Here is a 27,124-nt window from a genome sequence, read left to right on the forward strand (position 1 = left end):
CGACTCTGAGGTTAAACAGCAGAAGCTCAGCAGCAACCGGGTCTCAGTGGTGCCCTGAGCCCTGGGGCCTGTGCTCTAGGCCCTGTGCCCTGTGCTCTAGGCCCTGTGCCCTGTGCTCTAGGCCCTGTGCCCTGTGCTCTGGGCCCTGTGCCCTGTGCTCTAAGCCCTGTGCCCTATGCCCTGTGCCCTGTGCTCTAAGCCCTGTGCCCTGTGCTCTGGGCCCTGGGCCCTGTGCTCTGGGCCCTGTGCCCTGTGCTCTGTGCTCTAGGCCCTGTGCCCTATGCTCTGTGCCCTGTGCTCTAGGCCCTGTGCCCTGTGCCCTGTGGCCTGGGCAGGTGCAGAACCGCAGTCCAATGCGCAGGGGGTGGGGTTTGCTAAAAAAGTGACTTTAGCCACAACCTTTGGGTCATTTCCCTGGAACAGCTTAGCCGGAGGCAGTTTCCCGTCTGGGCGGCTGGTCGCTAACTAACTTGCTGTTGTCTGGAGGGCGTGGCTGACCTGCAGGTGTGGGATGTGGTTTCCCGGAGCACCATGTTTACTTGGCACTAAAACTCCCTGAGCCGCCGGAGCCATCCGGTCCCCGTGGTGACACCAGTGCCGGCCTGAGACGGGCGACCACCCGACAGGTGACCTCCCGGCAGCAGGTCACCCCCCCGCATGCCGTGACCTTACCCACGGCCGGAGGCAGGCATCCCTGCTGTCCCTGTTCCCAGAGGAAGCTGGGCCCAGGGAGGGGACCAGGGCGAGGTGGCAGGGGCGGGGAGGGGACCAGGGCAGGCAGCACGGGCGGGGAAGGAGGGGCGGGAAGTGGAGCCGGTGCCCGCCCCAGAGCCTCTGCTAGGACTGATGGTGCCTGCAGGGGACGTAGGCGCTGCCCGCACAGCTGGGGGATGTGGTTTCCCGGAGCACCCTTCCCGGCCGTTTCTAGGCGTCTTTTCCCGTGTGCAGCCACGTCCCAGCCCAAAGCCAGGCCGGCCGGTAGACACGCCGGTGCAGCCTGTCGGGCGGAGGGACCCGCTCCGCCTCCCAGCAAACCCGCCAGCCCAGATGCGAGCAGGACTGAGCTCTGCGTGGAGCTGTGACGTCGCCCTCGCCCCTCCTAACAGGTGAGTCAGCAAATCCGACAGGTGCTCACCTCACCTTGTGCCAGGAACTGACTGCACCTTGGACACCACGGCCTCTGGCACGAGACCTGCCTCTGCGGGCGCGGGTTCTACGAGTCACATCGCACAGCCCGGTCCCCGTGACACAGCCCGGAGACGCCCCGTCCCGGAGAGACCGCGTCCCGGAGAGGCCGCGCGTGCACACCAGCTACCCCCGGGCGGGCCGCTGTGGCTGCCGAGCGCCGTGAGGACCAGCTCGGAAGAGAAGGAGAGTGGCCCCGTCTCCGGGGGCCACAGGAACACCCGAGGGAGGAAGCCGCCAAAGCTCTGCCTGCCCTGCCTGCCGCACGGGGACACCCCTGGCGCCGGCTCCCGGGCCTGAGCGCGAGGCTCTGTGCTCGGCGGCGGTGAGGGAAGCGAGGTTGGGACATTCGCCCCTTGGACCTCCACGCCTACAAGTTCATGGGTGCAATTCACCAACACCAAGCCGGTGCTTTTCTGGACTCCAGTGAGGGGGGCGGGCTTGGGGGGCGCTCCCTCCCTGGGCCCATCCCTAACCCAGGAGGCTGCGGTCGGCGCTGAATGGAGGCCGGGAGACAGTGCGTGTGCGACCAAGGAGGCCCGCCTGTCACTTCCCGGCGAGCCCAGGACGAGAGGAGGCGAGCAAAGGACGGGCTACCGGTCAGGCAGCCGCCGAGTCGGACAGAGCAGGCGCCGGGCGGTCACAGCGCCGGGTCCGCACACCCAGACACAGCAGAAGCCGTTCAGAACGTAACGGGGAGCCCGGAGCCCGTGGCGGGTTCGGGCAGGAGAGGGGGAAGCGGAGACATTCAGGAGGTGGAATCTGCGATCCGATCCGGGGAGGGGCAGCCAGGGGCTCTGTGCTCACGGGAATGAAGTGCTTGGGGTCCGGATGATGACATTCACTCACCGTGACAGCAGCCAATGAGAACAAGGCTCGCAGACAAACCCAACCCCCGCACTCGGCCCTGGGAGAAGCCTGCGGCTCACACGGGCTCACACGGGCTCACACGGAAGCAGCGGGCCCAGCCCGCCCTACCTGCTGGTCGTCTGGAAGCAGGAGTGCAGGCCGACCAGGAAGGGGTTGCTGGACGCTTGCTCGAACACGTGCTTCTCCGTCTGCACCCAGTCGATGTCCTGGAACAGAAGCCAGGGGTCAGGGGGCTCCTGACCGCCCGCAGGCAGCCCGGGGAAGGGATGCTGTGTCTCCCCTCGTGGGAGACAACGCAGAGAGAGAGAGAGAGAGACACCCATTTAGAGAGAGATCAGCACCATCACCATCTCCAGCCCCATCCCCACCTTCCCCACATCATCACTTCACCATCATCACCGTCACTGTCACCCATTACTGCCACCCCCGCCTCTACCACCATCACCATCATCACCACCACCATCACCGTCACCCATTACTACCATCGCCACCTCTACCACCATCACCATCTCCAGCCTCATCCCCACCTTCCCCACATCATCACTTCACCATCATCACCGTCACTGTCACCCATTACCGCCACCCCCACCTCTACCACCATCACCGTCACCATCATCACTATCATCATCACCATCTCCACTGTCATCACTACCATCACCTCATCTCCATTCATCACCGCCTCCACCAGGGGCAGCAGCGTTCTCCATCATGTATCACAACTGTCATTTACCACCGTTCCTACCCGTCCCAGCTGTGCGTGGCCTTGGCCACAGGCTGTCTGTGCTCCCGTGGCAGCCTTGGGAGGCGGGTATCACCCCCCGCTTAGGGCACAAGGAAACGGGTGGAGGGTTACGCAGATTTCCAGAGTCCCACGCTCATCCCCCAGCACTGCCCTGCCCCCAGGGCCGCCGCTCCCGGTCCCTGCTGGAACCTGGGGGAAGCCCCTCTTCCCTCCACCGGCAGGAGACCCCTGGGTGGAATGGCTCCAACCCCATCCGTCCGTGCAGAGGTCCCTGCTCCGTCCTGAGCTCCAGACTTGCTCGTCCATGGCTGCTGGGCAACTCCACACGGCCGCCCCGCTGCAAGCCAGGCCTCCACAGAGCACAGGACCAGCCCCGCCATCTGCTCGCCAAAGGCAGCCGGTCACCCAGGCGCTCAGGCAGAGCACCCTGCTGGTCGCCGAGCCGCCTCCTCCCTCCCAGGTGGAGATCAGCCCAGGTTCTTCCGCCCGACTGCCCGGCCTCCCTCCTGCCCGCTGGCCTCCCTTCTGCCTGCTGGCCTCCCTTCTGCCTGCTGGCCTCCCTCCTGCCCGCTGGCCTCCCTCCTGCCCGCTGGCCTCCCTCCTGCCCGCACGCCTCCCTCCTGCCCGCACGCCTCCCTCCTGCCCGCACGCCTCCCTCCTGCCCACACGCCTCCCTCCTGCCCGCTGGCTGTATACGGTCCCAGGGATTAGTGTGGGAACATCTCTCTTTGGGGGCCATTAACCAGCCCGCTGCTCTCGGGGTCCCTCTAGCCTTCTGTCCAGGCCCAGGCTCACGGCCACCGGACACGACCGTCTCTCACACACGCACACGCGGGAACACACTCGCTCCCATACGCCAACTCCCGAGTCCCTCCCGCTCTTCTCGAGGGACCCCCTGAGGGCCCCCCTCCGCCTCTGGGCCCACAGCGGGCGACGCAGAGGCTGAGTGTGGACTCCGAGGCGCCTCGTCCCTGCAAACCGCCGCACAGTTCCGTCCATTCCCGCGGGCCGCTGGGCCGGGAGGCCTGCAACGCCCGGCGCTCGGGGCGGACACGCCCTCCTGACACGCCCTCACGTGAGAGCACAGCGCTGGGGCGGACACGCCCTCACGTGTGAGCACAGTGCTCGGGGGCAGACACGCCCTCACGTGTGGGCGCAGCGCTTGGGGCAGACACGCCCTCACGTGTGAGCACAGCGCTCAGGGGCGGACACGCCCTCACGTGTGGGCACAGCGCTCGGTGCAGACACGCCCTCACGTGTGAGCACAGCGCTCAGGGGCGGACACGCCCTCACGTGTGGGCGCAGCGCTCGGGGCGGACACGCCCTCACGTGTGAGCACAGCGCTGGGGTGGACACGCCCTCACGTGTGGGCACAGCGCTCGGGGCGGACACGCCCTCACGTGTGGGCACAGCGCTCGGGGCGGACACGCCCTCACGTGTGGGCACAGCGCTCGGTGCAGACACGCCCTCACGTGTGAGCACAGCGCTCGGGGTGGACACGCCCTCACGTGTGGGCACAGCGCTCGGGGCGGACACGCCCTCACGTGTGGGCGCAGCGCTCGGGGGCGGACACGTCCTCACGTGTGGGCGCAGCGCTTGGGGCGGAGGGCAGCTGGGCAGCCTGTGCACGGCCCAGATGCACCCTGCGGGGCGGGGGCGACGGGTGTGAGCACTCAGGCCCAGTCCCAGCTCTGCCCTCACGCGTGAGCCGGGCGGGGGCTGTGTCCCGGCCACAGCAACAGGTCACGGCCCAGACATGGGTCTTTTCTCTGCGTTTAGACACAGAACCTGTATCGGGTGCAGGAGAAAAAGACCCCAAGAGCATGAAGCCAACCAGCCCAGGAACGAGGCTCAGTGTCTCTAGTCACTATGGCAACGCAGCCACGACCACAGTAAGAGGCCACGTCACACCCACCAGGACAGAGCCAACCAAACCCAGAACCAGGTCCTGGGAGGGGCTGGGAGCAGGCCCGCGGGAACGTGAGGGAGCAGCGGCGGGAGGAGGGGTGGCGGCTCCTCAGACAGGTCAGCGCGGACGTACCTGCGACCCAGCAATCCCACTCCCGGGAAAGACCCCGAGGACTGAGAGCCGAGGCCCTAACAGATCGCTGTGCGCGTGCGTCCACGCAGCTCTCCTCACAGCAGCCGGGGTGGGTCAACCAGGGCCCACGCACAGCGGACTGGACAACCCGGGGCACCCGCACGCGGGAACGTTCCTCGGCCGTGAAAAGGGGGGAGCTCAGGCACAGGCACCCGGGAGGAGCCTGGAGCAGGGAGAGAGGCCAGACACAACGGCCCCGCGTGTGACCTGTGTACACGCGGCGCCTCGAACAGCGAACCAGATGGAGCCGATGGGCCGGGGCTGGGCTGGGGGCTGCGAGGGAGGCTAACAGGGGCGGGGTCTCCTTGTCAGGGAGGAAATGTCCTGGCACCTGGGAGAGGTGATGGTGGCGCCACATTACAGCACTGGTGGTGGGGAGTGCACTTCAGGGTGGTCACATGGCAGTTACATGTGTGTTTCACTTCGACTAAAAGAATAAAGCCCACGAAGCCAGAACTAAAGTTCACACAATAAACGGTGTCGTGCACTCCTCTGGCGCCCCCGTGGCTCTCCCACATGTGGTGCCCCGTGGCTCCCTGTGGTGCCCCGTGGCACTCCCACATGTGGTGCCCCGTGGCACTCCCTCCGGTGGCACTAACTTCTATAGATCCCCTGTGGCTCTCCCTCCCAGGATGCCACCTCCCATGAGACTCCATGGCTCTCCCCCGTGGCACCTCCTCCCGTGCACCCCGCAGCCGGCTCACCTCGTCGTCGTGCACCAGCTCCTTCTTCACCACCTTCATGGCGTACATCTGGTCGTTCTTCTTGAGCCGCACCAGGAGGACCTTGGCGTAGCTCCCGCGCCCGATGACCCTGATGAGGTCGAAGTCCTGCAGCCCCAGCCCCTGAGAAATCTTGATGCCGTCCATCCCGTCGATGACCGGCTTGAGGTCCTGAGCGGGGGACAGCGGAGAGGAAAGGGGGAACTTGGGATTCGGGGAAGCACGGGGCATCCCTGCCACCTCAACCAACGCCTGCGCCGACCCTCCCGCCACCCCACTCGGGAGAAGAGCCGAGAACTACGGACGGTGCAGCTCTCGGCGGAAGGAGCTCGAAACCCCAAAGCTCTTCATTTCCACAGACCGCGGCCCGGCCCCAGCCGCCGGTGGCCCGTAAGGGATCCGGGATGCGTGGGGGCAGCCTCGCTGGGACTGAGGTGACCGCAGGCTCTCGTGCCCAGGGCATCGGGGCTGCGGCCTGGAGCTGCCTGGCCCTCCCCGGCCATCACCAGCCACGTCTCCAAAGCGAGCATCGCTGGGACGCGTGATAAGAGCGAAGGGCGACCACTGCCTCCCGCACGCCCCTCCTCTGCCCAGGACCCTGGGGGCCAAGGAGGTACGTGGCTCTGACTCGCGCGCTCGGGTCACAGGCAGGAGGCTGACCGGGACATCTGGGGGGCACTTGGGAAGTGGCTGGGGCGGCTCCCCGAGGCTTGTGGACAGAGGTGGCACCGGCTGTGTGGCCAGTTGCCCTGCTCACGAGGGCACCTCCCCGGTGCCCATCACCAGTGCTGCCCGGAGGCCACGCGGACCTCAGGCCGAGCCGGGAGGAACAGGAAGGGCAGCAGCGGGTCTGCCCGGCCAGGACCCTCTCGGCCTGGGGACCACGGACGACCCGGTTTATAAAAAGTCGGAGCATCTGCTCCTCCCCCTGGTCCTGGACCAGAGCCCCCAAAGCCCCAGGAACTTCCCAAGTGCCAGAGGCCTTTTGTGATGCTAACGGGGCGACTTCCGGAAAGCCCCTCCATCACCTGGGAGGGGCGGTTGCCAGGGAAACCAACCCGGAGAGACTGAGGTTGGGAGGTGGGAGGGTGGGAACTTTCAGTCCCATGGGGAGGGGTGGGACTGAGCTCACTCAGCGGCCCGAGTGGGTGGGCTCAATCCTGCCCGTGTAAAGAAGCCCCATAAAACCCCAAGGAGACCATCCAGGCTGACAAACAGGTGCCGATTCGGGAGAGTGACCCCCTGAGAGGGCGCCCTTTTACAATGAGCCTGCGACCTACAACCCTGGGAGCGTCTCAGCCTGTGAGCCGCTCTGACAGGCGGCTGCCGGCAGCACAGGCGACCTGCACGGGAGGCGGGCGGTCTCCTGGCCAGAATCCTCCCCCGTGGGGCCGGGCCGGCTCCCGGCAGATGTGCCAGAACTGGGTTAGACTGTAGGACGCCCGTCAGGGTCCGACGAGAACTGGAGAACGGCTCGGCGGTGTGGGAAACACACAACCGGAAAATAAAGGTGCGTCATTTGACGAAATAAACGATTTCACAGAAATGACGGCTCAGAAACCAGCCCGGGCCTGGTCTGCCATCGGGGTGAAGAGGGTGCTGGTGCTGGTGCCAGGACCGACCCCACAGAGCCTTCGGGGCCGCAGCCTCAGGGAGCCACACAGGACGTGCCCCAAGCCAGCCCGGCCGGCGAGCCAGGAGGTCACGGTAGATTCCCGGTCAGGGCCCAGGCCCGGGCTGCGGACTTGATCCCGTGTGGGGCTGCAGGAGGCAGCCGATCCATGATTCTCTCTTGTCACTGATGTTTCTCTCTCCCTCCCTCTCCCTTCCTCTCTGACATCGATAAACATATTAACAAAAAGAAAAAGACCCAGCTCTGATGCGGCAGCCCGCGCTGCCAGAGCCAGGTCCTGGGTGCCCCCTCCTCGCCCCCCCTCGCCGCCCCGTCTCCCCCGGCCCCTCACAGAGCGGCCTTCACATGGCACACAGGTCCCCGAAGACAGAGGGCCCCGGGCCCTGTGAGAGGTGCCCGAGGACGCCCAGGCCTCACGGCTTCACGAGGCACCGATCTCCGCGATGGGAACGCCCGTCACAGGAAACCTGAGGGTCTGAGCCCTGGAGTGAGAGCCACGTCACTAACGAACTCGTGGGCATCTCAGTCCACGTGTGGCCCTGGGCCCGACACGGCCAGCCCTGCAGAGGCCAGGAGACAATGCGAAGGCTCCTGAGCCCGCCCTCCCGACCCCGTCAGCCTGCCCCGAGCCGGGGGCCACGTGTGCTCGGTGCCCACCGTGATGGCCTGAGCCCCTGGACTGATGTGGGAACAGCCACGCCAGCACCGGTGCCTCGGAAGCTCCCGGAAGGCCAGCACGGAGCTGTGTCTCCTCAGACAGTGCGATCGTCATCCAACCTGACAGCACCGAGCCCTGGGTCAGAGGTCCCCGAGCCAGGGTAGGCCGCCTGCCACCTGGGCTCCCACAGCCTCAGCCAAGGATAGCTCGCACCGCTCTGCCCCGGGAGGGGGTTGTGTGTGTTCTCACCGGGAGGGGGTCGTGTTCTGCACCGGGAGGGGGTTACGTTCTCACCGGGAGGGGGTCGTGTTCTCACCAGGAGGGGGTTACGTTCTCACCGGGAGGGGGTTGTGTTCTGCCCCGGGAGGGGGTTACGTTCTCACCGGGAGGGGGTTGTGTTCTGCACCCGGGAGGGGGTCGGGTTCTCACCGGGAGGGGGTCGTGTTCTGCACCAGGAGGGGGTCGTGTTCTCACCGGGAGGGGGTTGTGTTCTCACTGGGAGGGGGTCGGGTTCTCACCGGGAGGGGGTTACGTTCTCACCGTGGGGAGGGGGTTGTGTTCTCACCGGGAGGGGGTTAGACGCTGAGCACGGCACCCGCACTCTGAGGTTCAGCCACGGCTCATGCTGCCACGTTCACCTGCTACTCTGTCCATCTAGCCACTCAGGGCCGCCTCTGCGCTAAATACAAATATTCTAAACCTCACCGACCTCTGCCCCCATGCTGCAGGGGCTCTCCTGCATGCCCCCAAGACCACGCCCTCCTTCGAGCCACATCCCCACATGTCCACAGCCCCGCACGTGTCCACATCCCCGCACGTGTCCACATCCCCACACGTGTCCAGTCCACGTAAGATTCCTCCGCTGCCCCAGGAAGGAGCCACTGGACCGACAGACGTGGACTTCTGGGCGCCCCGCACTCACCTCGGAATCATCTTTGATGCTGTCACGTTTCCGGGAGGAGGAGAGGTAAGGAACTAGGGAGAAAAAGGAGCAAGGACGTCACAGGTGTCGTCAGGAGGACGCCCCGACACCAGGACCCGGCGAGCGGCGCTCGGGGCCGACGCCTGCAGCAGCCACGCCCGGCTCCACCAGGCTGAGGAAAAGGCGGCCTCCCGGGCCCACGCAGCCTGTGAAACGAGTTGTGTGAGATGCTGGTGTCCACCTGCTGGGCTTTGTTCTTACAGTGGACAGTGGACAGATGGACGATGGATGGACGGGGGGGTGGCAGGTGGATGGGGAGATGAGGAGACGGTGAAAGAGTGGTTGGTGGATGGTGGATAGTAGATGGTGGAAGGGTGGGTATGTGGATGGATGGATAGATGGGTGGATGGTGGATGGATAGGTAGATGGATGAGTGAATAATGGATAGGTGGGTGGATGGGTGGGTGAGTGAATGACGCGGATGCTGGGTGAAGGACGGGTAGGCGGGTGGGTGGATGCTGGGTGGTGGGTGATGGTGGGTCACTGCCGTTAGGAGTCTTCTCTGTGGGAGGTGCTGTGCTAAGAGCCTGGTCTCATTTCAGCCCGAAGGGCTCCTGGGATGGAGGAGCCTGTCCCCACCAACAAAAAACTCTAAAACCCCGGGAACGGCAACGCACGCCGAGCGCCCAGGCTGCCCGGCAGGCCTTCCCCCGAGGCCAGCTCCGCAGCAGCCGAGTGGGGGGGCCGGCGCGGTGGCTGCCCTACCGAGCGCCTTGCAGACGCCCCTGGAGGCGCAGAACGGAGACCAGCCCCGGGCTCCCACGGCAGCAACTCGGGGAGACGTGGGGCCCAGGGAAGGCCCTGGAGAGCGCGTCTCGGCCCCACGACGGCGGCCGCCCCGCTGACCTGGTCCCTTGGAGGGCGGACGGGGTCGTAGGGGAGGCCAGCGGGCACCAGGGTGGGCAGAACCCGGTGCCCCTGGGGAAGGAAGCGCCCTTACTGCCATCAGTCTCCTCGGGAGCGAGGTCCGCGTCGTCGTCCTTGTCATCTACCGGAGGCTCCTGGGACGGCATGACGGGATCCTGCGGGGACGGGTTAGGGCGCGGGCGTCAGGGTGCAGGAGCCGGAGCTCCGAGAGGCGAGACTGCAAAGCTCCTATCAAAGCAGACACGCTGACCGGCCGGCTGGCTCAGTGGAGAGAGCGTCGGCCTGTGGACTGAGGGTCCCGGGTTCGATTCCGGTCAAGGGCATGTACCTTGGTGGCAGGCACATACCCAGTAGGGGGTGTGCAAGAGGCAGCTGACCAATGTTTCTCTCTCATCGATGTTTCTAACTCTCTGTCCCTCTCCCTTCCTCTCTGTATAAAAACAATAAAAATTAAAAAAAAGAAAAGCAGACACGCTGGCCGGCCGGCTGGCTCCGTGGTGAGCGTCGGTGATGAACCAGGAGGTCACGGATTGATTCCGGGCGAGGGCGAGGACGCAGGCCCGGCTTCGGAGCTCGATCCCCGTGGGGCGTGCAGGAGGCGATGGATGGTTCTCTCACTGTTGTTGTTTCCATCCCTCTCTCCCTCTCCCTTCCTCTCTCTGAAACCGACGAGAAACATTTAACCTTTTGCACTCGGATGTCGAGTGTGACTCGACACGGTTAGCATTAGAATAAAGGAATCGAGAAAAAAGCAAGCGAGTGCAAAGGGTTAAAAGTAAAACACACCCGTCGTTCCACGTGTCCTCACACACCCTGCAGCTGCTACCTTGTCGCACGGCAGTGACCTGCGGTGCCACCGGTGGGGGTGCCCGCGTCGCGCCCCGGGCAGGTGCTGTGTGCAGCGGGCACCTTCCCCCGGGGCTCGGCCACCGCCCCAGCCCGCACTGCGGCTTCTGCGCGTGTCAGCGGCCAGGCAGGCTCGGAGCCCACGCTCACGGGGTTCCACACGCCGAGTCGTAACGGAGGCAGCTCCCCACTGGCGGTCACCTGGGCGCCCGCGTGGGCTCCCTCGGCCTGGGGACTGGCTAGTCTTTGGGGCGGAACTCATCTCTGAGGGAACGTGGGCCTGGGGACCCCCTAGGACAGGGGTGGGGAACGTCCAGCCCGCGTGAGGGTGAGGTAATCCACTGTGTGACCAACAGAACAGGCTCGTTCTGAGCTGTGCCGTTGTGTGGCCCGAGGATGACGTCATCAATACCGACGGCCCGGGGCCCAGGGAACGTGCCCGCTGTGGGCTTTGGCAGCCACAGCGAGAGGAGCCGAGCGCCCGTCTGTGCGGGGACCCCGCGCCCGCGCTCCGCCGCCGCCCGCAGAGGCGTCCTTCCGCCCACACGGCGACAGGAGCCAGCTGTGCCCGCGGCCGCGGCGGCCGATGCTCAGGAGGAAGTGCCAGCAGCGCCCCGGGGGCCGGGCACAGCGGGCGAGCCCTGACTTTCCTGGCAGCACGGCGTTCACACCCACAGCTCCCCCCCACAGCCCTGAGCCGCAGAGGGCACCGGGCCCCCCAAGGGCACTGGGGGCTCTCAGGGCTCGGGAAGAGGGGTCCTGTCCCCAATTGATTGCCGGGGCCTGCGCCCCCTCTCATGTCCTCCATGGCAGGGTTGAGGGGGGAGCAGGAAGGGGCAGGGACGGGGAGGGGAGACAGGGAGGGGGAGAGGGAGCAGGGACGGGGCAGGGACAGGGAAGGCCGGCAGGGAGGGGGCAGGGACAGGGGCAGGGAGGGGTGGGGAGGGGGCAGAGACAGGGCAGGGACAGGGAAGGCCGGCAGGGAGGGGGGAGGGGGCAGGGATGGGGCAGGGACAGGGGCAGGGAGGGGTGGGGAGGGGGCAGAGACAGGGCAGGCCGGGCAGGGAGGGGTGGGGAGGGGGCAGAGACAGGGCAGGGACAGGCAGGGAGGGGTGGGGAGGGGGCAGGGACAGGAGGGCCGGGCAGGCCCACTCACCATATGCCTTTGGCAGGTCAGCGGGACGAGCACGTGGCAGCGCTTATGGACCAGCAGTTTGCAGTTGACGCACCGGTAGCCCTGCCTGGCCAGGCCCCATATCCTCTCGCTGCACTGGCCGCAGTACGCTCTCTGCGGGCGGACAACGCGGTCAGACGGGGCCCGGGGCCCCCCACGCGCCCGAGGGACCAGCGAAGCGAGAGGCCAAAGGCACCCTCGTGGATTCTCTCAGAAGATGGCGGGCGTGGAGCTGGGGCACCGGGCCCAGCCTGGGCTCAGGAGCCCCCCCTCCAGGTCCATCCAAGTGGGGGGGACCTGTGGCCCCGAGGAGGGGGGCCCTGCTCTGTGTGAGGGGCGACGGGAGGCCTGCTGGGAGGGGTGACGAGCAGGGAGGAGGGGCTGGGTGCTGAGCAGCGTGGGCACCCGGCTGGGGGAGGGACCCAGGCTGGGGGGCGTGGGGAAGCCCCGACCCTCATCCAGACAGCCCACCCACGTGAGAAGACGGAGGAAGGGTCTGCCCGGTGCCGTGACCGCCGCGGGCCACAGGCCATCATCCCGGCTTGTCTTCAGGTTTTCCCATTTTAAATGCCCCTCTGTTCTTCGTGGTCCTAACCCGTGGTCGGCAAACCGCGGCTCCTGAGCCACATGCGGCTCTTTGGCCCCTTGAGTGCGGCTCAGCGTTAGAACCACTTCTTCAAAATAGACTCGTCCAGGCCGAAAACCGACTTCTGCTCCTGGGCCACGGAGTTTCCATCGCACGTGGTATTTTGTGGAAAAGCCACACTCAAGGGGCCAAAGAGCCGCACGTGGCTCAAGAGCCGCGGTTTGCCGACCACTGTCCTAAACGATTTGACCCTGAGGGTCACCATCAGCTTGTTTACTGATCCTGAGGGGGAGCTGTTTCCACGTGTGAGAACGGAGCTGGTCTGAGCTCCGCCCACGGCCCCGCCCACCCGCGCCCAGGCCCCACGTTTCCCTGCTAGAACTTTCCAGCTGTGGCTCGTTTACAGGTTTTGGTTCGTTGTCGTTTCACACACGTTTCTCTCTGCTGAGAGGGTCCAAGTAAAAGGGGTGCATCTGTACCCACAGCCTGGCCGGAGCTCAATTAAGAAAAATGGTCAAATCCTACACCACCAGGCCGGGGGCGTGGCCCAGCAAGCCGCCCCAGGGCCAGCCCTCTCGGACGGACGGACGGACGGACGGACGCGCCCACTCCGGGCCAGTGGCACCGAGCCCCCCTAACAGGCGGGGACGGGGCACACGGCACTCGGGGGTACTGCAGGGGCCCGCCAAGTCCCGGCTCCCCGTGTGACTCGGGGGCGGGGCCCAGGAGGGGCAGGGCCTGTACCCTGAACCAGGAAAAGGGGTTTTCCTCCTACAGCCTGGCCTGCCGGGCGCCTTGAGGGGCAGTGGCCTCGTCTGGACAAGGCGTCCCACGGAGCCGCAGAGGGAGGGGGGGTCGGTGATCCAGAACCCCTCCCCTGACAGCCTGAGGGACCAACATCTGAGCCAAGACAGACAGTGAGGGGGCCTGGCTCTGAGGACCTGGGGGCGGGGGGGCGGCCGGGCAGAGGCTCAGCGCCTGCAAAGGCCACAGGTGGGCACGCCGGGGCTGTGCTGGGCTCAGTGGTGTCGTCCCCCCACCCCCCCCCGTCCATGGCCACCGGCCCCTCCGTGTGAGGCCTCACTTGGAGCATCTTCTAGGGGCAGTTAGTTAAGTTCAAGGAGGCCAGCTGGGCTGTGGGCCTAGTCACGCCTGGGGTCCCAACAGCGCGGACGTGGGTACAGGGGAGACGGCAGGGGGAGGCGGGGGTGGGGGGTGGGGGTGGAGCTGCGGCCCAGGAACAGCAGCGGCACCCGCAGCACCACAGTTAGAACGCTGGAAGGCCCTGGCCGGTGTGGTTCAGTGGGTAGAGCATCGGCCTGCGGACTGAAGGGTCCCAGGTTCGAATCCGGTCAAGGGCACATGCCAGGTTGCGGGCTTGATCCCCAGTAGGGGGCGTGCAGGAGGCAGCCGATCCATGATTCTCTCATCACCGATGTTTCTGTCTCTCTCTCCCTCTCCCCTCCTCTCCGAAATCGATAAAAAAATAAAGGAGCGGGAAGAACAGCCCCTGGAGACGCAGAGGGAGCCCTGCTCACACCACGGTGGACGCCCGGCCTGTTTTAAGCCTCGGGTTTGGGGTGCTGTTCCAGCAGCCCTGCGGGCCCCTCAGGCACCCCCTCCCGCCGGGAAATGGACGGGCACGGCCACGTGGGCCGTGGTTTCCAGAGGATCTAGAGGGTCACGGAGAGACGGACACGGGCTAAAGGGCCCTTCACAGCGGGCAGGGCAGGGGCCGCGTGGGGAGGCCGAGGTCACGAGACCCTTCCTGCCGGGACACGCTGCGCCGTCACCACGCATCCCGTGGGTCCGTCCAACCCACATCCCACCTCTGCACACAGCCGGCCGGACCGCAGAGCCACAGGCCCCGACAAACAGTACAACCAGGCGGCCGAGGGGCGAGACAGACTGCGTCACCCCAGCGCCCCCGGAAGACCTGACATGGACTCCCACGGCTCACTCGGCACTCGGCACAGAGCACTCGGCACTCGGCACAGAGCACACGACAGCCAGAGCCTGCCTCCCCGGGGCGCGCTCACCCTGTTAAAGCGCTTCGCTTGGAAGAGGTGGCCGTTGGCGCGGTACAGCTTCCTCCATCTTCGGGCTCCACGGCGGTAGATGGATTCTGAAAGGACATGGAGGGTTGTGAGCAGCACAGGCCGCCGCTCCACCTCCACGCCGGTGCCTTCGTGACAGGCTGCTCCTGTCGGGCGGCCAGGGCCTGGGAGACAGGCGTGGTGACAGCAACCGGCTCCCTCCCGCCCGCCCCTCCTCACGTGGCCCCCCTCCTCACGTGGTCCCTCCTCACGTGGTCTCTCCTCACGTGGCCCCCTCCTCACGTGGTCCCTCCTCACGTGGTCTCTCCTCACATGGTCCAGTCACGGCCCCGGGGGGAGGACAGACGGGGCCCAGGCAGCAGCCCGATGCCACAGGGCACCACCAGGGTCAGGCTTTGGGACCCTCTGAGACCGCCGTGTCCTCCCGCCGTCCTGTGCACCCCTTTGCTCCGGCATGGACACCAGGCGCCTTGCACCCGGGACCGACAAGACTCAGACTCAAGCTCAGGTGACATTGATGCCTCCCGCCCGCCCAGGGGCTGCGGCTGCCACGAGGTCCAGCGAGCCTGACCACAGCGCCCACCAGCCCGGCCCAGCCCCCCCCAGATTCGAGCCCCCAAGGGTCCCCAGCCCGGCGAACCCAGGGGCAGGGGAAGCAAAAAAGATCCCGTCATCAAACGCCACTTTGACGACACGCATGCGACCCAGTCCCAGGAAGGTGAGTGGGGAGCCCCCTCCCGGAACCGCGGGGCCGCGCTGGGACCCGGTTCTGGTCCCAAAACGCAAGCCCCTGCGCCCCAGCCCCTGTGACACGGGCGTGAGAAGCCGCCTTCAGGGCCGCAGCTCTGCACTCACAGCCCCGCAGGGAGGCCTCGGGGATGGACGGGCGGGGACACGAATGTGGAAACGGGGATGGGATGTTTTTAAAACAAGCAAGTGACTGGCTCGGGCGGGAATTGCCGGGATCTGGTCACGGGGAGCACAACCCTGCTTCTCCCCTTTCACGGGGGACTGGTCAGAGCCACGGGCTGGGTTCCTGGGGGGCAGGAGCCACAGCCAAGGTGGGGCCGTGTGGCCTGGCCCTCCCTCAAGGGCTCCACGCCCAGGGGAGACCAGGGCCGGCTGGGGACCGAGCCAGCACCTCCCTCCCCCCCACGTGGGGCTCACACCTCGGGCTCGGCCTGGGGTCCCCTTGTCCACGTGCCCCCCATCACCCTGCCCCCCATCACCCTGCCCCCCATCAGCCTGCCCCCGAGCCCCCAGGGCCTCTGCCCAGACGACAGGTGCACCCCTGGCTTGTTCTGGGGGAACCTGGCCCATGGCGGGTCCCTGCTAACGTCCACAGGTGTGACTGTCCGTGTGGCATTCACACCCCTGACCGTCCCCCCCCCAGAGCAAGGGAGCAGGGTGCAGGGCCCGAGGCAGGCATGGCGGAGGGGGCTGAGCAGGTCAGAGGGCGCACCAGCCCCACGGCGCCGGCTCTTCCCTCCGCCCGGCGCACTGGACAGGTCAGTCTGAACGCACCCCGGGGTGCCCTCCAAGTCGCTTAAAGCTGCGGAACAGAAACCGAGCCGTCCTGGCAGAGGCCGAGGGCCCTGGGGAGCCACAGAGGCGGGCCAAGCGAGGGGGCAGGGCGGGAGCGGAACACGAGTGACAGATCCTCCGTGAGAGTCCTGGGTCCCCGATCGATTCATACGCGGGAGCCCTGAGTGGGCGGCGGCTCTGAGCGGGGCGGCTGCGTTTGGAGGCGGGGCCTCTAAGGGAAGCCGCCGGGGGGAGGTCACCAGGACGCCTGTGATGGGACACGTGTGCTCGTAGGAACAGGAGAGCCTGAGCCGGGCTGGCTCAGTGGATAGAGCGTCGGCCTGCGGACTAAATAAAGGGTCCCGGGTTCGACTGCAGTCAAGAGCAGGGACCTCAGCTGCAGGCTCCTGGTCAGGCACATGCAGGAGGCAACCCATCGATGTGTCTCTCTCACGTCGATGTTTCTCTGGGTCTTTCCCTCTCTCCCTCTCTTCCACGCTCCCTAAAAATCAATGAAAACATCCTCGGGTGAGAATTAACCAAAAAAACAAAAAGAGTCACAGCCCTGCTCCTGGGAAGTGACCGCCACGTGAGAAAAGAGGGAAGGACAGCGTCCGGGAGAAGGAACGCGTGTGGGCGCTGGCGGGGGCGGGCGCCCGGGGACAGGGCCGTGCGCTGTGTGCCCAGCCACGTCCACCGTCTCACTGGACTCTTCTCCCAGGAGGAGACGCCGTGGGAACCGGGCCGCAGACACGGGGTGAAGGGAATGGCCTCCGGGCACGGGGCATCCGGACGGCCGCTCAGGCGCCCGGGAGGCAGCCCGGCCACTCCCTGTGCACGGCCGGGGCGCCGGCCCGCGTGGCTCTGGTGCCGCCGTGGGGAGGCGCAGCCGGCGAGGTGCGGGCTCCGGGCAGCTGTGGGCGCTGGCTCCCCTCTCAGCCTCCGCTCCGCGGCCCTCATGGCTCACCGCTGGCGGAACGGCTATAATTAGGACGCTGCGGGGAATTTCAACCAGCCGTCTCCATGGCAACCTGGCGTCTTGACGGCGCTGACAAGGCGAAGAAAATACATTAAAAAACTGAACGGAGAGCAACAGGCAGCAAGCATCCCCCAGGTCTGGGGTCGCACGTGGCCGTGCCGTCGTCCGGAGCGCGGTGGGACGGCAGTCGAGGCCTCCTTGTTCCCTGAAAATGGACAGCCGCCGGGTGACCAGCCCAGCCCTGCCGCGCCTGGGACGCCCGGGGACGCGGCAAGGGGACAGCGCCGAGCACGGCCACGGGGTGGCGGGGAGCCTCGGACCACAGGCGGGAGGGTTACAGCCACACTGGCTGGCCACGCCTCCAGGCCAGCTCCCTCCTGGGGAGCGACTCCATGAATTCTGCGCCCAGGAGGGCAGGGCCACCGTCTCCCCAGGGCGAGATGCATCATCAGCTCATTCTAGGCAAATGTTTGATCAAAAATGGCAATCACTGCCTTGGCCGGTGTGGCTCAGTGGATAGAGCGCCGGCCTGCAGACTGAAGGGTCCCGGGTTCAATTCCCGGTCAGGGCACATGCCCGGGTCGTAGGCTCCATCCCCAGTGGGGGGTGTGCAGGAGGCAGCCGATCCATGATCCTCTCTCATCACTGATGTTCCTCTCTCTCTAAAATCAATAAAAACACAGTTTAAAAGAGAAAAGCAGATGAGACTAACAAGAGAGGGTGGTAGGAGCAAGGCCCCAGATTGAGGCAGGAAGGAAAACACGGGAAAGAGCGAAGGATCTACGCGGTTCGGGGGAGATGTGGACACAGGCCGGGGAACAGGAGCGCGGACGGGCGTATCTGAAAAGACGCCGACGTTGTGCCCCAGACCCAAAGGGCTGGCCCGGCCCGAGTCCGGACCGTTCAGGGCCCCCCGCCCGCGAGGCTGCGGGCAGCCCCAGGAGAGAGGCATCGCCTTCGCGGGACGGCGCCGTGTTGGCTGGCGACGCCTCAGAAACACAAACCCGGGAGAGCAGACCACAGGCGCCCGCCGGCAGCGCCACGCCCGGCGTCACTGATGCCACGCCCGGCGGAGACGGTCCCTCGCCGGCGAAGGCCAAAGGAAGACATTTTGCAGAAACAAACCAGCTCCGGCCAGCAGAGCGGCGCGGGAAGACACGGCAGGCGTGTTTCGCAGGAGGGCACGGCCGAGGCCACCGGGCAGGAAGCAGCGCGCTCACGGAGCGTGAATCTGAACGGATGCCTCTCCCGGGTATTAACTGGGTATTAACAGCGATGACGGCGCGGTTTAAGGTATACGTGGACTCTGCACACGTACAGTAACAGCAGCATAAAAACTGATGGGGGGTAAAGACAGGGGAGTCAGGTGACCAGGTTCTTGCCTCAGTGGGAATCAGCAGAGGCGATCCCTGAAGGCCTGTTCCAAGAATCTCAGAAAGCCAGACTATTTTAAATACACACTGAGTGGCCAGATGATGATTATCTCTGAACGCATACTAATCTGGCCACTCAGTGTGTATCCTATAGAATAAAAGGCTAATATGCAAATTGTCCCCTCGACCAGGAGTTCGACCAGCAGGCAACGAATTCATGCACCAGGCCTCTAATATATATACTATACACTGAGTAGCCAGATTATTATGGGTTCGGAGATCATAATAATCTGGCCACTCAGTGTGTGAGTGTGAGTGTGTGTGTGTGTGTGTGTATATATATATATATATATATATATATATATATATGTATTTTTTTAAAGCACCACTTCACAAAGCTAATTAAAGGGAGGGAACAGGATAACAGCACTGGATTAAAACCAAACGAAGGACTGGGAGGCCGATTACAAAACAAAGAGACGACAGACACACTTGACGCTGCCAACAGTCACTGAGGTGCGACCCTCCGTGTGAACGGACTGCAGGCTGCCGTTAACAGACCTGACTGCCAGCCTCGGTCCGATCAGAACAACTAACTTCCGCTTCTAAGAGCCACTTCCAGGACAAGATCCAGCGAAGCTGAGAGGAAACGGATGGAAACACATACGCCTCATGAGCACAAGCGCCCCCCCAGCTGGTGTCACATTAACATCAGACCGAGGAGAAGTACACGCTGGTCACGTTTTTCACGTTAAGGAGCAAGATTTCGTGACGATAAAAGTGTCCATTCGAAAGAAAGGCAGAATGATCCTAAATCGGTAGCACCTGATATTAATATAAAAAGCAGAAAACATGAAAAAAACTAATAAAGTTAACAGAAGACACATCCCCAGCAGTAATTTAATATCTATACATATCAAAAATGTTGAAGGACAATAAAGAAATGAACTGTTAATAAATATGATTTAGCCCTGGCTGGTGTGGCTCAGTGGATAGAGTGTTGGCCTGTGGACTGAAGGGTCCCAGGTTCGATTCCGACCAAGAGCACATGCCTGGGTTGTGGGCTCGACCCCCAGTGGGGGACGTGCAGGAGGCAGCCAATCCATGATTCTCTCTCATCACTGATGTTTCTATCTCTCCCTCTCCCTTCCTCTCTGAAATCAATAAAAATATGCTTTAAAAAATAAATAAGTAAATACGACTTAGACTTTTAAAAAATCCTTAAAGCCCGGCCGGTGGGGCTCAGTGGTTGAGCGTCGACCTATGAACCAGGAGGTCAGGGTCCGATTCCCGGTCGGAGCACATGCCCGGATTGCGGGCTCCATCCCCGGTGTGGGGCGTGCAGGAGGCAGCCGGTTAGTGGTTCTCTCTCATCGCTGATGTTTCTCTCTCTCCCTCTCCCTGCCTCTCTGACATCGGTAAAAACATACTTAAAAAAGGAAAGAAGCAAGAAACACAACGGGGGAAGAGCTTACAGCACGGATGCTCACCATGACGACCAGGCTGATCTGTAGCTCGTGTTGCCGCCAAGCCCAGCGGACAGAGGCCCGGAGACGCCCCGGGGTCGCCCGCTGTGGGAAGGAGGCTGCCGGGACCCGCGGGGAAAGCTCACCAGGTGCTCACCACGGCCACAGGCCCCGCCCACCTCCCACCTCGCAGCGGGCTGACTGCCCGGCTGGGCCTGGGCGTGGGAGCAGCGCCCGGTTCGGGGAAATCCCTCCACAGGACAAAGGGCACCAACCGTCGGATTTCCCGCTCTTCACGCTCATCATGCATGAGAGGCCAGCCGCGGGGTGAGGGAGGACATGGGACTCTCAAGGGACTCACTCCCGAAACTCACGCACAGAGCCCCCGCGAGTCAGTAAGAGCGGCGAGCAGCCCATTAAACTGCTTTTATTTTTTATTTATTGTTTTAATATGTTTTACTGATTTTTTTACAGAGAGGAAGGGAGAGGGAGAGAGAGTTAGAAACATCGATGAGAGAGAAACATCGATCAGCTGCCTCCTGCACACCCCCTACTGGGGATGTGCCCGCAACCAAGGTACATGCCCTCGACCGGAATCGAACCCGGGACCCTTTAGTCCGCAGGCCGACGCTCTACCCACTGAGCCACACCGGTCAGGGCTGACCTGCTTTTAAAGACGGGCTGGTTTGAAACTGGGCCAGAGACCCGGCCAGCGTGCCACAGAAGCAGGCGCCACGGGCCGTCGGCGTGAGCAAGGCACACGGAGGCCACGACCCGACAAGCCTGCTCTGCGGGCAACAAGGAGCAGCTTCCAGCCGTGAGCGAGGAGGAGCTCTCGCCCCGGGAGGGCCCCAGAGCATCCAGAGCGAAATCAGTCCCTCAGAGGAGGACACGCATCACGTGACCTCACTCACACGTGGCATCTGAGGAACAAAACAAACGGTGAACGGGGTGGATCCGGAGCCGCGGAGCAGGGAGCAGAGGGCGGGGTCTCGGAGGGAAGGCGGGGAGGCTGGGTGGGTGGGAGGGGATCAAAGACCTTGTGTGCCTGTGTGCATGGCCCACGGGCACAGACACACCGTGGGGTGGCGAGGGCCGGGGTGGGGGCGCTGGAGGGGGTCCATGGGGAAAAGGGGGCACATGTAACACTTTCAACGACAAAGATTTATTTAATAAAAAACAGAGGAGCTCCCCACGACCTGGTGCTGGGAAGGACGATGGACGACAGGAACCCCACAGCAGATGCCGGGCTGGGAGACCGAGGCGTCAGCGAGGAGGCCCCGTCCTAACATCCCCCTCGTGCAGTCCCCGCACCGGCCCACCCACAGTGTCCACCGGCTCTTGGCTTCCTCTTCCCTCCTTTTTAAAAATATATTTTTATTGATTTCAGACTGGACTCAGTCTGACCACAGCGAGGAAGGGCGAAGAAGAGAGAGACAGAAACACCAATGAGAGAGAATCCTGAATCGGCTGCCTCGTGCACGCCTCCCACTGGGGGTCGAACCTGCCCCCCCCCCACGTGCCGTTAGCACCCACCCTGTGTGACAACTCGCCTAACAGCTCTGCAGGGACGCTAGCCCGGCCTTTCTGACTTCTCCCCGAACGCTGACCAGGACTGACCAGGACTGACCAGGACTGAGCGGTGGAGAGGGGGGCGGCGCGTGGCTGAGCGTCGACACAAACCAGGAGGTCCGCGCTTGGACACCGTCATCTCCCCGCCCTCGAAGGTGCGGGTCCTTCTCTGTCTCAACACCGTGACCTTGACCTCCGCCCTCGGCCGCACCACAGACCTACCGCCCCTCGAACCTCCCCCTGCAAGAACCGGCCTCACCTTCATGTCCACGCCCACCGCCCTCTGCCCCAGCCAGGAGCGAGCTGGCGGCACTCTCAGGCCCACTGCCTGCTGGGAACGCCCTCGCCTCTGGCACCACCAAGGAGGGCCCTGTTGCCGAGGAAACGGGGACGCGGACCTCAGCGCCCCTCAGAGGGAGACTCACCCACGCGATGGGATGGGGCTCGGCTCCCCAGGGAGGAAGCGTCCTGTCCTCGCCCCACGCGGGTCTTCTCCGCTTGGGAACCTCCCGAGGGACAGAGGGCCGGGCAGGATGAACCCCGAGAGGAGAAACAAGGTTTGGGGAAAGGGCCTGGCCCCCGGGTCAGGAACCAGAGAGGCTCCGGCAAGCGCGGGCCACGGCGAGTGAAGGGGGGCAGGGCTGACGGGGTGTCCCAGCATCCTCCTGGTGGCGACCTGCCTGACAGAGGAGGGACGAGGAGCCGGCCCTCAGAGCAGGCCTGAAACCGGGGGACAAGGGGGGGGGCAGCCCTCTCCTGCCTCGTCCAGCCCTGACTCAGGGGTCACACCCCATCTCCCCGAACCCCTCATCGCCTCCTCTGCCCCCCAAACCCAGATTCTCTGCAGACCCTGCCGGCACCGGCTCCCCAAGCCCTCCCTCACCTCGTCTCCCCCGCCCCTGCTCCCCGGCTCTCATCCCCACCCCCCTGCTTGGCTGTCGTGTGGTCCTGGCCCAGGGGGTCCCCAAAGTACTTCGTCTTTTTTCCCACCGCACCCACTGTTATGGGCTGACCGTGAGTCCCCCTATCCAGGCTGAAGCCCGACCCCCAAGTGTGATGGGTTAGGAGGGGGGGCTTTGGAGGTGACGGGGGTGAGGGGTCCCATGGTGCCCGCATGGCTCAGTGGCCTCCGAAGAGAGAACACAGAACAGGGCCTGACACCAGGAGGAGGCCTCGCAGACCCGCCCTGATCTCCCCGCCCCCCCGCCGCCAGGACCATGAGAAATAGCGGGGGGGGGGGGGGGTGGCGGGGGGGGTGCTATGGCAGCTGAGCCCAGGAGGAGACAGCTTCCTCCCCCTCCCCCGCCCTCGGGCTCTGCGGGTGATGGTCTGAGGCCGGGCGGGTGACCAGGGGCATCGAGGGCCTGGTGAGACCCCGGGGCCAGCGCAGAGACCCTGCCGGCCCCCCAGGTGTGACCCAGCAGCAGCGGGACCCCAAGGAGGCGCTGACCGAGACGGAGGAGGGAGCCGCGGGATGGAGAGCAGGTGGGCGGCTGGCAGGGGCACGGGGCGAGGGGGGGCGGGGCCTGAAGGGCAGCAGCAGGAGATCCCTGTGCGGACCGACCTGCCACCCCTCGACCCGTCACCCCCGGGATGAAGTGACATGGACGACTGGGCGCGATGGCATCGCGGCCGCTGCTCCGTTCTGCAGCGGAGCCACGGGAGCTGGGCGGCCGTTCTGCTACCGCTGACGGCAGGCGCAGCCTCGCTCCAACGGACTCCAAAGCAAACTTTGTTTAAAAAAGACTGAGACCATCGGGAAACCGAATACTCGCTACCCGTGTGGCAGCTCTGAAAATGGCCACGGGGGCGGGGCATCTGTACCACTGGCCACAACAAGAAACCGCAAACGAGTAAAAGAACGGGTTTGGGGGAGACCGTGCTATTACGGGACGCTTGTCTCCTAGAACCTTTGCTGAAACACTTAGGGATGAGGCGCTGTCGGGGATCTGGGGTGCAGGCTGGCCAGAACGTAAGGATGGAGCTGGGTGAGGGTGCCTGAGGCTGCAGGAGGCCGGGAGTCCCGGTGAGGACCGGCCAGGGCCAACAGAGCTACGCCCTCCCCCACCGACAGGAGCGGCCTGTCTGCGCCAAAGGAAACAAGGCACCGAGGGAAGGACCCCCCGCCCCGCCGCCCTCCCTCCGGACAAACACCCCTCAGACGGGACCTGGCGATTCCTCGCCGGCACGTGCGGGTGCTCCTGTGTATCTGCTCGAACTGTCACGTAGCAGCTCAGCGTCTACAGTGTGTCTATCGTATCTGTGTCTCCACTGTGTCCATTCTGTATCTGCTCTACGCCCGTTACATCTACTACTACAGGCCCGCTGCCCGAAACTCACACACTGGGTGGGGGTCCCTCAGCCCCGCCTGCACCCTCTCGCAGTCCGGGACCCCTCGGGGGATGTCCGCCTGCCGGCGTAGGCCCGCTCCCGGCGGGGAGCAGGACCCCTCGCTCCTTACCGCCCGCCTGCTCACTGCTCCTTACCGCTTGGCTCGCTGCTCCTTAGCGCTGTGCTTCCCGCCACCGCCACTGCGCTCGCCAGCCGTGAGCCCGGCTTCTGGCTGAGCGGCGCTCCCCGTGGGAGCGCACTGACCACCAGGGGGAGCTCCTGCGTTGAGTGTCTGCCCCTGGTGGTCAGTGAACATCACAGTGACCGGTTGTTCTGGTCGTTGCGCCGTAACGGTCGCTTACCAGTGGTCGCCAACTGGTGGTCCATGGGGTCCGAAAGGTTGGCGACCACTGGCTTAGGCTTCTATTGCATAGACTATACATCTATGTATCCAGCCTCTATCCACTGTGTACCTATTTGTATTTACTGTGTATCTGTACCTATTTATATTTACTGTGTATCTGTACCTATTTATATTTACTGTGTATCTCTGCTGCGTGTCCAGTCCGTGCCCGCTGCGTGTCTAATTCCACGCCCGCTGCGTGTCTAATTCCACGCCCGCTGCGTGTCCAGTCCATGCCCACTGCGTGTCTATTGCACACCCACTGTGTGTCCAGTCCGCGCCCGCTGCGTGTCTAATTCCATGCCCGCTGCGTGTCCACTCCACGCCTGCTGCGTGTCCAGTCCACGCCCGCTGCGTGTCTATTGCACACCCACTGTGTGTCCAGTCCACGCCCGCTGCAGGTCCATTCCACGCCCGCTGCGTGTCCAGTCCGCGCCCGCTGTGTAGCGATGCTGCTCCAGACCAGGATGCACTGAACCTTCCCTCCCCCCAGGCCCCCGGGGGGGCCGCACCGTCCCCTCTGTCCACAGCAGGGCTGCCGGCTGGTGAAGCCACGCGGTGCCGGACTCCTGGTCAGCTCTGTGCTCCCAAAGCCCGCTGGATCCTGAGCCCCCAAGTAGCGGAGCCACAGAGCGAGGGTCAGTGGGTAGGAAAACACATGCACGCATGCACCCACACGCACCCACACGCACACGCAACCACACACGCACGCACCCACACGCGCATGCACAGCAGCAGTCCCAGGGGCTGGCTGAGGCGCAGGCGGCGTCCCTGTGACGCCCTCCCTCCCCGGCCCTGTCCTGGGGATGACGGACACGCAGGGGGGCATCGTGGCCACGGCTGGGCCAAGAGCAGCCGGGAGCAGGGAGGGGCTCACGCTCCACGGCGGCACCGCGGCCCCTGGCTTCTCGGGAGGATGCGGCGCGAGGGGCCGGAAGCCTGTTCCTGGGCCCACAGCTGGAGCCGACCAGGCCACACCCCAGCGGCCACCGGCCTCCCCCAGGGAGCCTCGGCCAGGTGTGTGCTCCTCAGGTTTGTTTCTTGTTAAATCCTCACCCCAGGGCACGTTTTTACTGGTTTTAGGGGAGAGAAAAGGACGGGGGGGGGGGGGGGGGACGGGGGACAATGTGAGAGAGGAACATCCGTCAGTCGCCTCCCACACGCGCCCCAAACGGGGACTGAACCCACAACCCCTCCGGTGTACGGACGACGCTCCCACCCACTGAGCCGCCTGCACAGCGCGTTGGATTTCTTAAATGAGGTCTGAGGTTCCAAGCAGCGTCAGTGATTAAGCACAAAAAGGGGCATTTCTCTGACGTGCACCCTTTGGAAGGTTTAAGAATCTCCTGGGGGGCAGCCCCCGTTGTCACAGTAAATCCAGACTCGGTTTCCCCGGGCGAGGGAGACGTCGAGGTCGGGGAGGACGGAGTCCCCCCTGCCGGGGCGGGCAGGCCTCATCCTCGTCTCCGGAGGGAGCCCAGCTGACAAAGCGCCAAGCTCTCCATCACCACGTCCTCCTGCGGGGGGGGGGGGGGGGGGGGGCGACAGGAGCCGCACTGGGAGGGGCTGTCCTCGGAGAGGACAGGAGGCAGAGCCAGGAGCAACCCGGACCCGAGGCCCCGGAGGGAAGGGGCAGCCGGCTGGGCTGGGGCAGGGACAGAGGGAGCCGGCGGCAGGCGGGCGGGTGGCCAATGCCACGTGAAGGACCACGGCCTCCGTGCAGCCCCCGCTGCCGGTCCCTGATGAGCGTGTCCTTCACGTGGCAGATTCTGAAACAATTTTAGCCAAACCACCTCTGGGAGTAAAACTGAAGCAGCCACAGACGGAGTTGGGCAGCGAAGGGTCCGCTGTGCGTGGAAACCGTTTCGAAACAGTTCCGCTCCTCGCGTAACAGACACGGACAATGACCTCCAGCTCACAGGACAGGAGACAGGCCGCCCCGGGCTTCCGTGTCCCTGAATGAGCACAAAACACACAGCTACGGCCCGGCCCCTGGGCGGCCCCCGGCCTCTAACCAGCCCCCGGCCCACCCCAGGGCCTGGCACGGCTGCGCCCACACCTGGAGGACCCCAATCGCGCCTTCCTCGGCCAGGCACCCCGTCCTCCCAGCTCCACCTCGCAGGTCACCCCTCGGGCCCTCCTAGGACTGCGGCGCCAGCCACTGACGTTAATTGCGACCTGGAACTTTAAATTGCCTGTCTGTGCGCGTCTGCGCCCTCGGCGGCCGCCCAGCCCGGCACCGGGGCCGCCACGGTGGGCGTGGAAGGAGGGGTGAGTGGAGGAGGGGGCAGGGCCTCGGAGGGAAACTCCCGATGCCAGGCTGAGACCAACCCCGTGAATAACAGCTCTGCCTCCAGGCTGCCCGTGGGCGCGGGAGGGCGGCTGCCGTTCCGAGGGGAGATGGCGAGCTTCCAGGTGACCCCGAGTTACGTCTCCCAACGAGTCCGCCCGGAGCCCAAATCACAGCCCAGATGAGGGTGGTGTGTCGTGAGGGTCAAGCAGACGCCTGTGCTTCGGGCGCGAGTGAGCAGCTGTTGGCCCGGCGTCCCCCGTGCTGTCGCCGGGTGTGGGGTTCGGCCGGGGAGGCTCCGAGTGGAAAAACCTGATCCACAGTCAACTGGACGGAGGCTTCCGGGCCGGAGCAGCTGTCAGAGCTGAGCCCCCACCACGCCCAGCACAGCCCTTCAGCTCCCGGGAAGGGCAGCCGCAGCGTGGCTCCGACAGGCCAAGCGCCACCTCCCGGGGCCGGCACACCTGCCCCCGTGCACACCTGCCCCGCCGTGCACACCTGCCCTCTGTGCACACCTGCCCCCGTGTACACATCCCCTCTATGCACACCTGCCCTCTGTGCACACCTGCCCCCATGCACACATCCCCTCTATGCACACCTGCCCTCTATACACACCTGCCCTCTGTGCACACCTATCCTGCTATGCACACCTGCCCCCGTGCACACATCCCCTCTATGCACACCTGCCCTCTATGCACACCTGCCCTCTGTGCACACCTATCCTGCTATGCACACCTGCCCTCTGTGCACACCTGTCCCTGTG

General features: G+C 64.8%; 1 protein-coding gene across 1 annotated transcript in view; it reads right to left on the reverse strand.

The window, feature by feature from the left end:
* Positions 1 to 27,124, reverse strand: part of PRKCZ (protein kinase C zeta) — a 61,223-nt gene that overhangs the window by 9,090 nt on the left and 25,009 nt on the right. Inside the window, exons 5-10 of the mRNA XM_079778005.1 lie at positions 14,406 to 14,491; positions 11,763 to 11,894; positions 9,834 to 9,915; positions 8,834 to 8,886; positions 5,603 to 5,791; positions 2,164 to 2,261 (exon numbers count right to left, since the gene is read on the reverse strand). Of these exons, the coding sequence (XP_079634131.1) occupies positions 2,164 to 2,261; positions 5,603 to 5,791; positions 8,834 to 8,886; positions 9,834 to 9,915; positions 11,763 to 11,894; positions 14,406 to 14,491 (640 nt within the window). The remainder of the gene's footprint in view (positions 1 to 2,163; positions 2,262 to 5,602; positions 5,792 to 8,833; positions 8,887 to 9,833; positions 9,916 to 11,762; positions 11,895 to 14,405; positions 14,492 to 27,124) is intronic.

The sequence above is a fragment of the Cnephaeus nilssonii genome (assembly GCF_951640355.1).
Source record: "Cnephaeus nilssonii genome assembly, chromosome: 7".
NCBI lineage: Eukaryota > Metazoa > Chordata > Mammalia > Chiroptera > Vespertilionidae > Cnephaeus > Cnephaeus nilssonii.